The sequence below is a fragment of the Aquarana catesbeiana genome, linkage group LG08 (assembly GCF_042186555.1).
Source record: "Aquarana catesbeiana isolate 2022-GZ linkage group LG08, ASM4218655v1, whole genome shotgun sequence".
Lineage (NCBI taxonomy): Eukaryota > Metazoa > Chordata > Amphibia > Anura > Ranidae > Aquarana > Aquarana catesbeiana.
Genome location: NC_133331.1, coordinates 275767542 through 275785527, shown reverse-complemented (window position 1 = coordinate 275785527; position 17986 = coordinate 275767542). Strand labels below are relative to the sequence as shown.

The following is a 17986-nucleotide window of genomic DNA, read 5'->3' as shown; positions in this document are numbered from 1 at the left end:
CTGATCAAATCACCTGTGCAAAATAGTGGAAATCCTGAAAACATGACCTGTTGGTGCGCCTTGAGGACTGGAGTTGAGAAACACTGGTATATTCCATGAACTGACATGTAAGTGTTAGACCCTCTCTTTCCTACATCTTCCCTTCTTTGTTCAACATAGGCAATCCCTATTAATACGCCACCTTTTACCATCTATACTTATAGATACCTTTGACGATACACTACTGATGACAGGATGGATCCTCAAAACGCGTCAAGTTCTTTCATGTCAAAACAGTCTGACTTTTTATAACTTATATTTATCATCTACCTGCCTTAAATGCCATCAAGTATCTATACATTATGATATTTTATTAATTATATGAATGTCAGCTATATTTGGAGAACACTTTTAATTATGTCTGTATAATAAATTAATTTTCATTTTATTTTATGTATTTTTTGCACCATTACTTCATTAAGTGGCTGGCCTCACACAAAGTCCCATGACCATAGTTCTTTGCATACTTACTTATATGGCGTAGACGCCTTCCTTGTTTTTCTCAGTCCTTGTCTGCAGTTGCAGACATGGATATGCTGAATGTAAACAAAGCACTTTTTGCATTCTCTCAAAGCACATGGAAAGACAAGGTCCTGTTTGCAAAAATGCCCAAGTATCCGTAGGTGTGCTTGTTCTTCCAAAGCCCATTTCACAGCACCAAGCTTTGTCTGCCTGGTTTGCAATTTTTAAGGAATAAAATGGTATTTTGGATATTTTTTGGAATGCTTGCTTACAATCGTTCTGCATCCACCTATGCTTTCAAATGTATTCGCCAAATGCTTGTACTGCCCTCACAAACTATTACACAGTTTGGGAACTCAGCGCTGAGATCTTACCCAAGTCCCTGAGAGATATAAGAGACTTTCAGGTGTTTAACTCTTCAGCATTTACCAAACACCAAAATATAAATTCCTGGCAGACTGGCCCTTTAAGGTGCTAGTGGAATACTGGATCTACCAGCACCCACCCAAAACTAAGCTATCATTTTTAAGGAGGACCTCCCCTTTAAATCAGCTTCCTCCCTGGAAAGCCACCTGCATCCCCCCGGCATGGCTTAGCATATGCTTATTCAGGATATGATTGGATCCAAAAAGTTGACCACACTCCGGACAAGGCAGGGGTCTCTGTGGCAAGTGAATCTTCTCGTGGCGGACCAGGTCCGACTTCTTAATAAACCTCTTTCCGCACTGCGAGCAGGGGAAAGGTTTGACGCCTGTGTGGATGCGCCTATGCATGAAAATGTTGGACACGCTGGTGAAGCGTTTACCGCAGTCTGGGCACGCAAACGGCCTTTCGCCAGTATGTATGCGCTCATGTCTGACCAGGTCCGGCTTCCGCGAAAAGCTCTTCCCGCAGTGAGAGCAGGCGAACGGCCGCTCGCCGGTGTGGATGCGCTCGTGGATGACGAGGTAGGAAGCGCTGGCGAAACACTTGCCGCAGCCCGAGCACACGTGTGGCTTCCGGCCCCGGCACAGCAGCTGGTGCTTGGCCAGGTTGCTGCTGTTGGAGAATGATCTTTTGCAATCTGGGCAGTTGTACATTGGTTGGGTGGTGTAACCAAGCCCACTGTTAAAGTTCTCCCCAAAGCCTGTATAATTCAGCAAAGTCTGGTTTTTGCCTAATTCTTCAGTATTAATTGAGTCCTTGCTATCCTCTTCTATGCAAACGTCCACAAAGGCATCCTGAGCTGGTTCTTGAGGTGTAAAATCTTCCACGTTGTCCTCTTCTCCATGTTCCATCTTAACATGGGTGGTAGCAAAGTTGACGTGTAAATTGTTGCTGCGGCTTGCTAGCACCCCTCCTGCTGTAGTATCCTGTATATGTTTCACAGGTAGGTAGATTTCTTGAAACGAGAGGCTTTCCTCCTCCCAAGTAACCAACTCTTGCTTGATGCTCGTTAACTCATCTTGAGTTAGGTCCGCGGGGGTGAAGATGTTGGTGAACATTACGTTCTTGGCTTCCTCTGGGGTTTGGGCCAATCTATACGGCCCTGGTCGTCTGTTAGAAGCTGCATATACGTCCATGTGGGTAACGCTTTCCTCTGGGCATAAAGAAGAAACCTCGAAGATACAGTTTGATGGGTTATCCATCTCTGGGAGATTTAGGGCCGTATGACTCTTCTTATAGGTGGACACGCAATTTTGGGGCCACACAGACTGATGGTCATGAACCTCAGCAGATTTTTGAACCGTTTGTGGATGAGAACGAATTCGGACCACGTCGCTTTCCATCTCCTTTTCAGGTTCGATGGTCATCAGACAGTCCTCGTCATCAGAGCAATTGGGTTCTTCAAGCGGTTTTGGAATTTCGGTTATACGGTCAATTACGGGATCTTCAGGCGTAGAGTAAATTATATCATTGTCTTCATGGAAAGAAGACGACTCTTCCCTGTCCTGGTCAAGCTCCGTCTGCGTGTATTTTGTACATGAGGCCACAGGGGTTTTTCCATATTGACCCATTTTTGGTGCCTCTGCACAGTTCTTGGTCTTCGGCTTGCACAGGTCGGAGATCGTCTGCTCGTCAAAGTGTACCTTGTGCGTTTTATGATCATTGTGGGAGATTGCGACTTCTGATTCACCTGGAAACGAATAAAGAGATGTTTTTTTTTAAGAATTTAAGAAGAAACAGTAATTTTTAGCCAAATTGAGTTTTCAATTAATATTTCAAGTAATTTTGTTCAACCACTTCAATACTACAATCCAATTTCACCCCCTTCCTGCCCAAGCCAGGTTTCAGCGCTGTTGCACTTTGAATGACAATTGCCCAGTCATGCAACACTGTACTCATGTGACATTTCTGTAATTTTTTTGAGACAGAAATAGCTTTCTTTTGGTGTTATTTAATCACCACTGAGTTTTTAATTTTTTGCTAAACAACGAAAAAAAAAGGACAGCAAATTTGGGACAAAAGACCCAAAGTGTTTCTTAGATTTTGTTATAAAATTTTGCAAAGAAGTGATTTTTCGCCTTCGCTAATGGGCACTGATGAGGCAGTACTGATGGGCAATGATGAGGCGGCACTGATAATAAGTGTACTGATGAAATGTAAATGTGCCCTGTCAGTATTGCCAGTTACTGGCTCTCCTTTCCTCATGCTGTGACAGCGTGCCAGGAAAGGAATGCTGATAACCCACAAGTTTGTTTACATATGATCAGCTGTGATTGGACACAGCTGATCACATGGTAAAGGTCCGCTGTGATTGGCCCTTTACCGCTATTTCTGATCAGCTGTGTCCAAAGGACACAGCGTTCAGAGTGGGCTGGATGGGCACCCCAGAAGGCGTGGTTCTGGAAGAACGTCCATGGAGCCCTCCCAGAACTGGGAGACTGAGCTGCAGCTGTCTTTTGGCTGTAGCATAGTCGGGAAGTAGTTCATTTCTAATTTTTAATTTATATGTTTTAACTGCTTGCCATCCGCCAACAGTACACTTACTGCTGGTGGGTGGCTCCCCCAGGCACTTCCTGGTTTAGAGGGGTTCATGCGCGTGCCCACTGCTCATCTATGCTGTCACTGGACACAGCATGAGTTCGCCATACTGATCGACGGTGGCCACTCAGAGCACAGAGATCTGTGTGTTTTTAAAAACACAACACAAAGGCTCTGGCTGGATTTCTCCCTGCTATCAGTTATCGTTCAGAACTGAAAGGAGAGGCCCAGCCAGATGATCTGTGAGTAAAAGCAGCACACTCGTTTTTCTCTGGTCTTTTGTGGGTATAAGATATTTCACGATAATTGTTCATTAGTGTCTACATTATGTTGATGCTTGTGTTATATGTTTCCTAACATACATTTTTTTAAATATGATTTCAGTGTCCAATTTGTTTATATCGGAGAGCCAAAGTCCTGATGAAGCAGATGATTCCGTGAAACACGTCGACCTTCAGATAAGGATCTCATTGGACCTTCATAGACTAACTTTCCTGACAATTTTTGTCTGAGGACAAGTGATATAGATGTCTTTACATTATGATACTGTGAAATCATTCAGATTTTAAGGTTTGTCTCAACCTCTATACTTTTAATGCTTGTCACAATAAAGCTGAATACTTTGTAATTATTTTGTCTCTCTTTACCTGTGGAGGTATATTTAAAGTCCCAATATATTATTCTCTTCCTTTGTTATGTTGCAATGGGCATGATAGCTTCAAATGGTGTGAGGTTGTTATAAACACCCCTCCCCCAATATACATTACGGTAAAAGCGGCACACATACACTTGCTAGGGACACAGTTAACCCCTTGATTGCCCTCCTGATCACTCCTGTCACCCAACCAGTGTCTTTAATACAGTATTATTATGACTAATCACTGTATTAGTGTCACTAGTGAAATCAATATCAGTTAGTGCCCCTCCCAGCCAGTGTCTGTTAGTGCCAGATTTCCAGCTACACTATCACAGTCACACTACAAGTCACTGATCACCACCATTAGCAGTATAGTGCCTGTACGGATCAGTATCTTGATTACAATCAGAACTATACCAGTAACCCCGATAGTATAGTGCCCCCAAAAAAAAACGCAGTTTGGTTTTTACCAAAGACATGTAGCAGAATACATTTTGGTCTAAATTTATGAAAAAAATGTGAATTTATTGGATATGTTTTATAATAAAAGTAGAAAATATATTTTCTTGCCCAAAATTGACGTCCTTTTTTCATTTATAGAATAAAAAAACAAAAACCCAGAAGGTGATCATTTACCACCAAAAGAAAGCTCTATTTCTGTGAAATAAATTATAATAATTTCATATGTGTACAGTGTTCATATGTGTACAGTGTTCATATGTGTACAGTGTTCATATGTGTACAGTGTTGCATAATAGCAATTACCAGTTAAAGTAGTGCAGTGCTGAATAGCAAAAAATGGTCTGGTCATGAAGGAGGCAAAAAACTTCCAGAGGTCAATTAAACTAGTATTTTATGCCTTCTAATTAATGTAATATAGGGTATCTCTTATCTATGGCATATGGGTTACAGGACATTTGTTGGATTTTTTTGGAAAATGAGTATAGTTGTGTCTTTTTAGGCTCCTTCTCTATAATTGAATTGTTGCACTGAGCCACTTAGAGGGTAGGGAGTGAAGAAAGAGCGAGTAGTAATTTCTCTGACTCATGGAGTTGCAGTTGTCAAATTTCAGCTTAAGCTCCTGAGCTCTGTAAACAGGTTTTCTCACAGCAAAGCAGCTAAGAAGAGCCTACCAAGTATGTGATGATCCAAGACCCGCTCCTGCTGGTGGAAATTACATTATAAAATATTTACAGGCAATATTTTATAATTACATCATCCCAAAAAAAAACATTCTGCTTTTTAGCATGATCATAAAGAAAGTGTATACAAAACAGGATAATGAATGGGTCTTAGCTAACCTTGAGAGGTAAAAGGCTTTGCATTTTCTGCTATGACTTCTTTGTAGAGATCCTTCTGTCCTTCTATATACTCCCACTCCTCCATAGAGAAATAGACAGTGACATCCTGACACCTTATAGGAACCTGACACAAACAATGATACAGTTATCATATACAGTATAGTTACATAGTTAAAGTGGTTGTAAAGACATAACATTGTTTTTACCTTAATGCATGCCCTGCATTAAAGGTAAAAATGACTCAGTAGCAGTATCGCCCCCTCACCCCCCTGTATAATCCTCACTCAATCCAAAGCTGTGTCCGTCTGCAGGGACTCTCTCCCCTCTCTCTGCTCCCAGAGGCAGCTGCGGAAACCATTGGCTACTGCTGCTGTCAATCAAATCCTGTGGAGCAGAGAGCGGGGGTGAGGCTGAGCCACGCTCTGTGTGTCTACAGACGTACACAGCCCAGCTTGTGAGCGAGCGTGCACATCAGGTTCCACCCACCCCACAAGAAAAATTTCTCGGCTGATGTGCCTGTCAATGTGAGTGCAGTAACAGCTGGTTTTATCAGGCTCAGTGTTCCTAAACTGTTCTGAGGATGTAAAGTGCATTAGGGACACTCTGGCCACCTGTTTCCAACAGGTACATGACTCTCCTAATAAGAAAACATCCAACCGCTGTACACCAGCTCAGCCCAAGTGCAAAAAAAGAAACCGGCTTCAGCCTGGCTCCATCCAGGCCACGCCTCCCTTCCCGACATGTTTCATCCCGCTCACAGGGCGGTCAGTCACCTCAGTAAAATGCGTTGCGATGGGGGTGACAAAGAAATGATCAGTCTATCATTTTAATAGTAGGTTTATGTTAACAAGGAGAGACAGAATAACAACAAAAATATCCAGAAAAATGCATTTGCATTTTAATGAGTGAAAGTATTTGATCCCCTATCAATCAGCAAGATTTCTGGCTCCCAGGTGTCTTCTATACAGGTAACAAGCTGAGATTAGGAGCACTCTCTTAAAGGGCTCCTAATCTCAGATTGTTACCTGTATAAAAGACGCCTGTCCACAAAAGCAATCAATCCGATTCTAATCTCTCCACCATGGCCAAGGCCAAAGAGCTATGCAAGGATGTCAGGGACAAGATTGTAGACCTACACAGGGCTGGAATGGGCTACAAGACCATTGCCAAGAAGCTTGGCGAGAGGGTGACAACAGTTGGTGTGATTATTCGCAAATGGAAGAAACACAAAATAACTGTCAATCTCCCTCGGTCTGGGACTCCATGCAAGATCTCACCTTGTGGAGTTTTAATGATCATGAGAACGGTGAGGAATCAGCCCAGAACTACATGGGAGAATCTTGTCAATGATCTCAAGGCAGCTGGGACCATAGTCACTAAGAAAACAATTGGTAACTCACTACGCTGTGAAGGACTGAAATGCTGCAGCACCTGCAAGGTCTCCAAAACCATTGTTGGCAATCATGGAGGTCAGACATTTCTTGTAGTTCTCCACCAGGTTTGCACACATCTCAGGAGGGATTTTGTCCTACTCCTCTTTGCAGATCCTCTCCAAGTCATTAAGGTTTCGAGGCGGACATTTGGTAACTCAAACCTTCAGCTCCCTCCACATATTTTTTATGGGATTAAGGTCTGAAGACTGGCTAGGCCACTCCAGGACCTTAATGTTCTTCTTCTTGAGCCATTCTTTTGTTGCCTTGGTCATATGTTTTGGGTCATTGTCATGCTGGACTATCCATCCACGACCCATTTCAATGCCCTGGCTGAGGAAAGGAGATTCTTGTCCAAGATTTGACAGTACATGGCCCCGTCCATCGTCCTTTTGATGTGGTAAAGTTGTCCTATCCCCTTAGCAGAAAAACACCCCCAAAGCATAATGTTTACACCTCCATGTTTGACGGTGGGGATGGTGTTCTTGGGAGTCAGAGGCAGCATTCCTCCTCCTCCAAACACTGCGAGTTGAGTTGATGCCAAAAAGCTTGATTTTGGTCTCATCTGACCACAACACTTTCACCCAGTTCTCCTCTGAATCATTCAAATGTTCATTAGCAAACTTCAGATGGACCTGTACATGTGCTTTCTTGAGCAGGGGGACCTTGTGGGCACTGCAGCATTTCAGTCCTTCACGGCGTAGTGTGTTACCAATTGTTTTCTTGGTGACTATGGTCCCAGCTGCCTTGAGATCATTGACAAGATTCTCCTGTGTAGCTCTGGAATGATTCCTGTTCTTCGAAAAACCGATCATTGAAACTCCACGAGGTGAGATCCTGCATGGAGCCCCAGACCGAGGGAGATTGACCGTTATTTTGTGTTTCTTCCATTTGCGAATAATCGCACCAACTGTTGTCACCCTCTCACCAAGCTGCTTGGCGATGGTCTTGTAGCCCATTCCAGCCTTGTGTAGGTCTACAATCTTGTCCCCGCCATCCTTGGACAGCTCTTTGGCCTTGGCCATGGTGGAGAGATTGGAATCTGATTGATTTCTTCTGTGGACAGGCGTCTTTTATACAGGTAACAAGCTGAGATTAGGAGCACTTCCTTTAATAGAGTGCTCCTAATCTCAGCTTGCTACCTGCATAGAAGACACCTGGGAGCCAGAAATCTTGCTGATTGACAGGGGATCAAATACTTTCACTCATTAAAATGCAAATCAATTTATAACTTTTCTGAAATGCGTTTTTCTGAATATTTTTGTTGATCTTGTCTCTCACTGTTAAAATAAACCTACCAGTAAAATTATTGACTGATCATTTATTTGTCAGTGGGCAAACGTACAAAATCAGCAGAGGATCAAATACGTTTCTCCCCTCACTGTATATAAATCTGTTGCAAGCACTTGCAGAGGAGTGACGGAAGTCTGACACTCTTTATGAATTCCACCCTATATGTCCAGATATTAATTTTCCAAAAAAATTAACAAGGTAATTTTGCAATGCCATAAATGGGGATGGGCAAGTGTTTTTTTGGCTCCCTTGATCCATGTGACCGGTCCCCTGCAGCTTCCCCTCTGCAGCTGCATGTTCACCCCCACCATGTACAATGCAGGACTAGTAGCCTGGATTGCACGTGATGACACCAAGGTCCCATCTACAGACCAGAACTTCAGGGAGGAGGAGGAAAGTGCTGGAGCAAGGGGTCAGGGGAGTAATCTTCAGCTCTCCCTAGACCAGAAATGCGGAGTGCCTGAATCCAACCCCCCCCCCAGGCCATTTCATTAGGCCCTTGCAGCTATCCTACAGCTGTGGCACCCCCCTAGTCTCTGCCCTCACCTTGTCTCAACTGTTGACAGCAGAGAGGACAGAACTCCTCCTACAGATCCAGCGCTTCTCCATGAAGCTGCTGAGAGACTTGTCTCTGCCCTCCGTCATCTCAACAGTCAGCAGCAGAGAGGACGACAGAGCTCCTCCTAAAGACTCCTCTCGTCTCTGACCCCCCTCCGTCTCAGCCGCAGAGAGGAGGACAGAACTCCTCCTACAGATCCCGTGTTTCTCCATGCAACTGAGGAGAGGCTCATTTCTGCCCTCCCTCGTCCCAGCAGTTGGCAGCAGAGAGGACAGAACTCCTCCTACAGATCCTGCACCTCTCTGTGCAGCCACAGCCCCGCCTTATCTCTGCCTCACCTCCGCAGCCCTTCTCTGGTCCTCCTCCAGACCCTGCACTTTCTACTTTCCAGCTCCACCCCCAGCTTCTTCCCAACAGTAGCACAAGGTAATATTTGTCTGATTATTAAAAAAACAAAACAAATTGTACAGTGCTATTGGAGATCTGCTTGTCATGATTTTTCCTAGACTTCTACTTTCAGAACTAGTTGTCTATTGGATAATATCCCAGAATTCTCGGCACCGCTCACCTCTCCCGTCAGCAGCTCAATGATCTTCTGAGTGACTTCTAGAATCTTCTTAGAGTTGATTTTGCTGGATCGCTCGGGGAAGCGAGGGTGGCTGCGAGGTGTCACCCGCTCGCTGGCCTTATTAACAACTGTGCAACCCTAGAAAAACATTATCTGTCATTTACTGGATAACAAAGCAATTCATAACTTTAGGCAATCATTTTTTCCATGTAAAAGTCTTAGTTCGCCTCTGAAAAGATGAGCTTACACTTTAAAACAAGCGGTGAGGAGGTAACATATCACCTGATCACCACCTGTCAAAAACCTCTGAAAAGCATTCCAAGCGCTGATCACTTTTCAGAGGAGCGGAACTCCTTCCTTCACGTGTAAACGAGCTCCTAAACTTTCATTTTACATAAGAAAAAAGTGGGAACAGGTAAAAGGTATACATTTTTTGGCTCTTTGACCCCTCTTGTGATATAAAAGTGATGTCATGTGACCTCCCAGAATCCTCCTCACCTCTCCGGTCAGGTCTGTGTTTTATTAATAGAGATAAGAGTGATGTCATGTGACCTCCCAGAATCCCCCTCACCTCTCCGGTCAGGTCTGTGTTTTATTAATAGAGATAAGAGTGATGTCATGTGACCTCCCAGAATCCTCCTCACCTCTCCGGTCAGGTCTGTGTTTTATTATTAGAGATAAGAGTGATGTCATGTGACCTCCCAGAATCCTCCTCACCTCTCCGGTCAGGTCTGTGTTTTATTATTAGAGATAAGAGTGATGTCATGTGACCTCCCAGAATCCTCCTCACCTCTCCGGTCAGGTCTGTGTTTTATTAATAGAGATAAGAGTGATGTCATGTGACCTCCCAGAATCCTCCTCACCTCTCTGGTCAGGTCTGTGTTTTATTAATAGAGATAAGAGTGATGTCATGTGACCTCCCAGAATCCTCCTCACCTCTCCGGTCAGCAGGTAGATGATCTCCAATGTGAGGCTTAGTATCCTCTCAGTCACGTGATTCTCGTCCATTGTAAGTGAACAGCTGGGCGACTCTGAGCCAGTCCAATTGTTGTGTCTGTGTGGCAGCGGAATGTCTTGCTGATGGGCAACAGAAACCTAAGTTGTGACAATGGCATTTAATATGATTAGATGCAGATTTCACCTTAAAGACACAATATTGCATTAAAACAAAGATTTTGAGATGACATAGGTGTCCTTTTATGAAACTGAGATCAGCGGCGATCCCGAGTCTCACCGCTGATCTCAGCGCTTTACCAGTTTATGAAACTGAGATAATCAGCGGAGAACATGTTCTCCGCTGATTATCTCAGCAGAGTGAGAATTCACAGAAACGGCCAGTTTATGAAGGTGCGATCTCCACACCTCACTGGCGATCTGTGACAGAATTCTCACTTTCTGATTCACCATTTCAGAAGTGGAGAATCAGAGTGAGAAGCGTGAAACTGGCTGATATTCTGGAGAAAGAAAGAAGTCTTTTGACTTCTTTTTTTCACCAGTCAGAGCACACCTTCCCCACCATTACACACCCCAAAACCAGCAGGATAGGAATTTATAGTGTATATATATATATATATATATATATATATATATATATATATATATATATATATATATATATATATATATATATATATATATATATATACACACACACACACACACACATATATATATATATATTTTTTTTAGATGTTCATGTCTCTGGCTGGGTTCACACTTGTGCGATGCGTGAACCAGCGTGATTCCTGTGCGGGTTTTCACACCAAACTCTTACAGGACCCTTTTTTGGTCCACAGCAGAATCGGATTGCATGGGTGTTCACACCCATGCGATTCGATTACTGTCCGAGTTTGCAAATCGCACTGCGATATGCGAACTGATTTGGGGGTGTTAACTTTTAGGCCCAGTTCACACTTGTGCGATGCCGGACATCGCACAGGCATCGCATGTTATTTGCAGCACACTGCCATTCACATTACATGCGATGTCTGTGCGGTGCGATATCAGCTGTACAGATAGTATGGCTGATATCGCACCGCATTCGGTGCAAACACGCACAGGACCCTTTTTTCTGTTCGGACCAGAATCGGATCGCATGTGTGTTCACACATATGCGATCCGATTCATGTCCGAACTGTCAGTTCGCAGTGCGATATGCAAGCTGATCTGGGGGTGTCCTTAACAATGTATTGACACTCCCCAGCGATTCGCATATGGCAGTGTGAACTGACATGTGAGTCGGTGCGATGCGGGAACCCGCAGTGGATTCGCAGTGTTCTCGCATCGCACCAGTTTATCAATTTTTATGTTTATCTATAATGAAATATATTTTATTTTAATTTATTAATAAATATTTATACTTGTATACTTTATTAAAATTATTTTTTTAATGATTATAAATGTATTTTGCATTTATATGAATGGTGTATAGCTGCATTACATATGTGCATTACATTCATTTACTATACACCATTCACATTTAAATAGGGACATGTATGATCTTTAAATATTGATAAAAACAATGTTTTTTTTATAATTAGGTTAATGTATATTGTGTAGGGGGAATTTATCTTTATTATTTTATTAATATGTTGGGGAATAATGTGTGCTGATTTGTGTTAAACTTTTGTATTTTATGGTTCCTCATCGTGTAATCCCACTATATCACACGAGATTACAGTGAGAGGAGCCATTCTCAGGAGTTCCCGGCGTTTGTAGATCGCTCCTCAACTCAACATGAGAAGCGATCTACACACTTTCATAAACAGGCACTCAGAGGAGAGCGATCTCCTCTGAGAATGCCTGAGAACTGAAAAGCGGTATTTTACCGCACTTTCATAAAAGGACACCATAAAGCATCAATCTACCCAAAAGTGATATTTTAGTTATAGTTGGAACCTCTTGACCCCGTGCCTTCGGCTTCTTTTAGGTTTTGGATACTCCATGAGATCTTCATATTCTGTTCCTTTCCACCTTGCAGTTTTGGATGTTCATGTCCAGCTCCTTCTATTATATTCTCCATAATATAAAATAAATTAAAAAAAACTGCAGGGATAGTAGGAACCATATTGGGCACAGCAGGTGTACAGGCCTATGAACTCAGCAACGGAATGGTGGGAACCCCTCATAATGGGCACAGCAGGTGCACAGCTCCAGGAACTCAGCACAGGGATGGTGGGAACCCCTCATAATGGGCACAGCAGATGTGCAGACCAGGGAACTCAGCAACGGGATGGTGGGAACCCCTCATAATGGGCACAGTAAGTGTGCAGACCCAGGGTGTAGGACAGTGGTGGTCAACGTCTTTGATATGGGTGGGGGGGTGTAGGACAGTGTAAGTCATTTTTCTTATCATGGGGGGACATCAAGTGTAACCCCCAACATCACCCAAAGGGCTGCACACCTGTAGTGTAAGTACTGCAGAGACTTGGGGAGGCGGGGGGAGGTGTAGGACAGTGATGGTCCCCTATGTTGATATGGGTGGGGGGGGGGGGGGGGGGAGGGTGTAGGACTGTGGTGGCCAATGTTATTATGGCGGGGCCTCAAATGTAGCCCCCGACATCGCGCAAAGGGCCACACACTGGCTGTGTGGGCAGAAGAAGCTATTTACCGCAGAGTACAGCGTAGACTTGGTAGGGGGGGGGGGGGTACAGTGGAGATTGGGGTGGTAGGACAGTTGTGGTCAACTTTCTTGATATGGGGGAAGGAAGGGTGTAGGACAGTTGTGGTCAACTTCCTTGATATGGGTGGGGGGTGTAGGACAGTGGTGTTCAAATTTCTTGATATGGGGGCCTCAAGTGAGGCCCTGGCATCACCCAAGGGCCACACATAACATTCAGTAAATATTCAGAGACAGCAGACACACAACAGCATATAGTCAAAGACTATGGGCATGATACAAGAGATGGTCAGAGACTGCAGACATGCTGCAAGAGACTTTCAGAGACTGAGCATGCTATATAAGTTGCCAGAGATTGCGGACATGCTTTAGGAGACATATTACAAGAGACTACTATAACTCAATATTATAACAGGGCAATAGGGAAAAACAGAATTAGTGTCTGCAGGGGCCCCTAGGGCTGCACAAAAAAATGTCAAAGGGCCACATCCGGCCTCCAGCCTGCAAGTTGGGCACCAGGGGTGTAGGGTTTGAGAAGATGCTTTTAAAGGGCAGAGGAGAGATCTGTGGTTGGTTTAATAGACCCCCCCCAAAAAAAGGAGAAAAATTTAAATAAAAAAATAAATTAAAAATGAAAGTGTCCCCAGCCCCCCCATGCTCGCATGCAAACACATACATATGTAAACAGTGTTGCACCACACATGTGAGGTATCGCCGCAATTGTTACAGTGAGAGCAATAATTGTAGCTCGAGATCTCCTCTAACGCTAAACTGGTAACCTGTACAGGCTTATAAAGCGTTATCTACAGAGATTTCTAAGTACTGTAGTTTGGTGCCGTTCCACAGGCATGCACAATTTTAAAGTATGACATGTTTAGTATCCATTTATTCGGCATAACATCATCTTTTATATTTTACAAAAAAAATGGGTATTATATTGTGTTTTGTGCATTAAAATCTTGCTAAAGTGTATTTTTTTCCCAGAAAATTGTGTTTGAAAAACCACTGCGCGAATACCGTGTGACATAAAAAAATGCAACATCTACCATTTCATTCTCCTGGGTCTCTGCTTAAAAATGATATATATATATTTATTTTGGGGTTCTAAGTAATTTTCTAGCAAAAAATAATCGTTTTCAGCTAAGGAAGCTGCCATTTTGCAACTGTCCTGATGCCACACACACGTGATCAGTTGCTTGCTTGAGAGTTAAAGTGGAACTAAACTCTCCTATTGTTTTCAGCCAAGGAAGCTGCCCTTTTGGCCTCTGTTTGATTCTCAGCTGCCATGGTGCTGCACGTGATCAGTTATGACTCCAGCCATGTGATGCTTTGACAGTTTGGTTGAGGACACAACCAATGTTACAGTTACCAGGATTTAGTTCCGCTTTAACAGCCCATTCACACCACTTACGGTGCAGGAAAGGTGCGTTTCCTGTCCCTTTTTTGAAGCACGCTGTCGTTAATGGCATCTCATACATATCTAGCAAAATGCGGGTGTTTGCGCCCACCAAACCACATGGTACTGCAGTGGGATTTTAAAAAGTTGCCCCTGCCATCCTTAAGAGCCTTTTCACATTTGCAGAGCCTGGGAGTCGGTGGTAAAGCGCTGCTGTTTTTAGCTGCGCTTTACCGTCGTTTTAGCTGTGCTTTTTGGCCACTAGCGGGGTGCTTTTAACCCCCGCTAGCAGCCGAAAAAGGGTTAAAAGCACCCGCAAAGCGCCACTGCTTTCAATGGGCTGGGGCGCCACTGATTTCATGGGGCAGGGGCGCTTTAGGAGCTCCTAAAGCACCTCAAAGAAGCTGCTTGCTGGACTTTTTTTGACATCTTGCCAGCGCACCACCCCAGTTTGAAAGCCCTCGGGCTTTCACATTAGAGTGAAAGGAGGGGCGCTTTACAGGCATTATTTTTAGCGATATAGCGCCTGTAAAGCGCCTCAGTATGAAAGGGGTCTTAAGTGCATTCGGCAGCCCATACGCAAGAACATGCGCATTTTGGTGTGAACCGGCCCCTAAAAGGTAGGACTGCCACCTCATCCTTTTAAACCCGAACACATATGAATTACACGGGTTCTGAGGGTAATTGAATGCAGATGAGGCACCAAGCGAGTTCAATTACCACCCTGCCACTGTCAAATGACGGCGGGACGGTGCAGCTCTCGTTCTGGATGGACGTCATATGATGGTGCACCCAAACTGCCGCGCCCGTGGGGGGCACGCAGCACGGCGTGATCCCAAACTCTGTAAAGAGCTTTAATCGTGTGATCGGCTGCGTCCAATCACAGCTGGTCACATGTAAACGCAGGAAGTGCCGGTAATCGGCTCTCATCTCCTCACACTGACAGAGCCGATAAGTGGCATCTCCTCGAAGGGGGCACCAGAACAGGTAATCAGGGTACTGATCATCAGTGCCCGGATTACAAAAAAAAAAAAAAAAGCGCAATCCATGTCCACCAGTGCCAGCAATCAGTGCCCATTAGTGATGCCAGTCAGTGCTGGCTTTCAGTGCTGCCCATCAATGCTGCCTATAAGTGCCCACCAGTGCCGCCTATCAGTACCTAATCACTGCCACCTCATCAGTGCAGTATGGTTGCCACCTCATCCCTTTAAACCCGAACACATATTAATTACACAGGTTCTGTGGCTGATTAAGGTGGTAATTAAACTCACTTGGTGCCTTATCTGCATTTAATTAGCCTCAGAACCCGTGTAATTCAAAGGTGTTTGGGTTTAAAGGGATGAGGTGGCAACTCTACAGTGCCACCTATCAGTGCTCATCAGTACCACCTATCAGTGCTCATCAGTACCACATATCAGTGCCACCTATCAGTGCTCATCAGTACCACATATCAGTGCCACCTATCAGTGCTCATCAGTACCACATATCAGTGCCACCTATCAGTGCTCATCAGTACCACATATCAGTGCCACCTATCAGTGCTCATCAGTACCACATATCAGTGCCACCTATCAGTGCTCATCAGTACCACATATCAGTGCCACCTATTACTGTCTCCTCATCAGCGCACATCAGTGAAGAAGAAAAAAAATTACTTATTTACAAAATTTGATGGCAGAAACCAAGAAAAACTTTTTCTTTTTTTCAAAATTTTCAAAAAAAAAAAAAAAAAAAAAAAAAAAAAAAAAAAAACCTGGCGGTGATCAAATGCCACCAAAAGAAAGCTCTGTTTGTGGGGATAAAAATGTCATTTGGGTACAGTGTTGCATGCCCGCGCAATTGTCAAAGAGTGAGAGCGCTGAAAGCTGAAAAATGGCCTGGGCAGGAAGGGGGGTGAAAGTTAGATGCCCGGTATTGAGGTAGTTAATCAGCCACAGAACCGGTGTAATTATGTGTTTGGTTTTAAAGGGATGGAGGTGGTAAGCCTACCCTAAAGAGATGGTGGGGTTAGGGTTGCCACCTCATTCCTTTGAACCAGAACACATATGAATTACACAGGTTCTGGGGGTAATTTAATGCAAATAAGGCAACAAGTGAGTTTAATTACTACCTTAATTAGCCACAGAACCTGTGTAATTAATACGTATTTGGGTTTAAAGGGATGAGGTGGCAACTCTAGGTGGGGTGGGCAGGATGAGGTTAAAGCCCGACTCCTAGAATTAGACCAAATCTACTCTTGCTGTGAGGTTTTAAAGGGTCACTCCTTCCAAGAACCAGTTTTTCCTGGACCTTGGCGAGGTGAAGTCTTCTTCTGTCTCTCGGGGACTCCATTGGTATCTCTGCTTTTCCCGAGTCCACAGACATTCCAGGGAAGCCTCACTCGCTTTCTATTATGGTGAACGGGAAGACTCCCAAGTTGATCAGGAACAGCGCCAGGATGTGTTGTCGCCAGAGTCCATTGCCAAAGCCATTGAACTCAACCCAGCCAAACACCACCTAAAACTGAAATCTTACTTTTGCATGGACAGAACTTTTGAACAAAACAAAGTGAATAATGTACAGCAAGGACAACAGATGTCTAGTGAAGCATGAGATTCTGGAATTCAGAATGCATTTCCTGGTTGTGCTTTGATTCCAATGGGTCCTGTCATACACACAGCTCCCCTCCCCCCACCACAGGAAGAATGGATTGTCAGCTCAATAGACAACACTGAGCATTGCTTACCTTCCAAAGCATGAATCACATAATAGGCACAGCATATATAGGAAACACAACCTCCATAACACTGCAGGCAATCACCCTTAAACAACACCCTGGAAGTGATCTTCCCACTTCAGAGGATTCTGGGACTTGTAGTGCATTGGACTCCGCTTCCTGACATCCAAAGAGACCAAACATCACAATTCTTCAAATGCAAAAGGTAAATGACATTGCTACAGTCAATATTAAACGGTGTCTCCTAATATTCACCGAATTATCCTTCTTATACTTGATATAAATATGTTTTACCAAACCTGTCTTTACTACAGGAGCCATTTTTCTGTGGCTCTTTTTACCTTATTATGAATGGAAAGTGGCTTCAAGAAAATGGCGCCTATATGAGGCTATAATAACAAGGTTTGTAGACATTTTCTTTACAGCTTTCCTTACAAGAATAACTCACATAATAGGCACAGCATATATAGGAAATACAACCACCTCCATTAGGCTGCTTAAACAGCACCCTGGAAGTGATCTTCCCACACTAAAGGATTCTGGCACTTGTAGTGCATTGGACTCCAACTTCCCAACTTCCTGACGTCCAAAGAGACAAAACATCACAAAGATTACACATAACATGGCTACAGTCAATATCAAACGGTGTCTGCTGAAATTCAGCTAATTCTCCTTCTTATACATGAATAAAAGCTGCTTTACCAAAGTTGTCTTTACTACAGGAGCCATTATTCTGTGGCTCGTTTACCTCAATATGAATGGAACAGTGGCTTCAACAAAATGGCGCCTTCATGAGGCGATAATAGCAAGGTTTGGAGACATTTTCCCTCACAGCTTTTTAGACGGTATCTTCGTGTTTAGAACTACATTAAAAATGTCCAAATAGTTGTGTTTGGGACCTGCAGACTTTTATTTAGATGACATAAAGTTGAGTAAATGTGGAACGTTTTTATGTAAAACACATCATTGAAGTAAAATTGACTCATTTAGGTGATATAAAGC

General features: G+C 43.8%; 1 protein-coding gene across 1 annotated transcript; it reads right to left on the bottom strand.

The window, feature by feature from the left end:
• Positions 1–365: 365 nt before the first annotated feature.
• LOC141106511 (uncharacterized) lies at positions 366–17135 on the bottom strand. The gene is made up of 5 exons (XM_073597331.1): positions 16994–17135; positions 10190–10348; positions 9254–9391; positions 5404–5527; positions 366–2617 (listed from the first exon to the last, which is right to left on the bottom strand). The coding sequence occupies exons 1-5, from the start codon at positions 17003–17005 to the stop codon at positions 1050–1052; spliced, it is 2001 nt and encodes a 666-aa protein (XP_073453432.1). The 5' UTR covers positions 17006–17135; the 3' UTR covers positions 366–1049.
• Between the last annotated feature and the right edge of the window lie 851 nt (positions 17136–17986).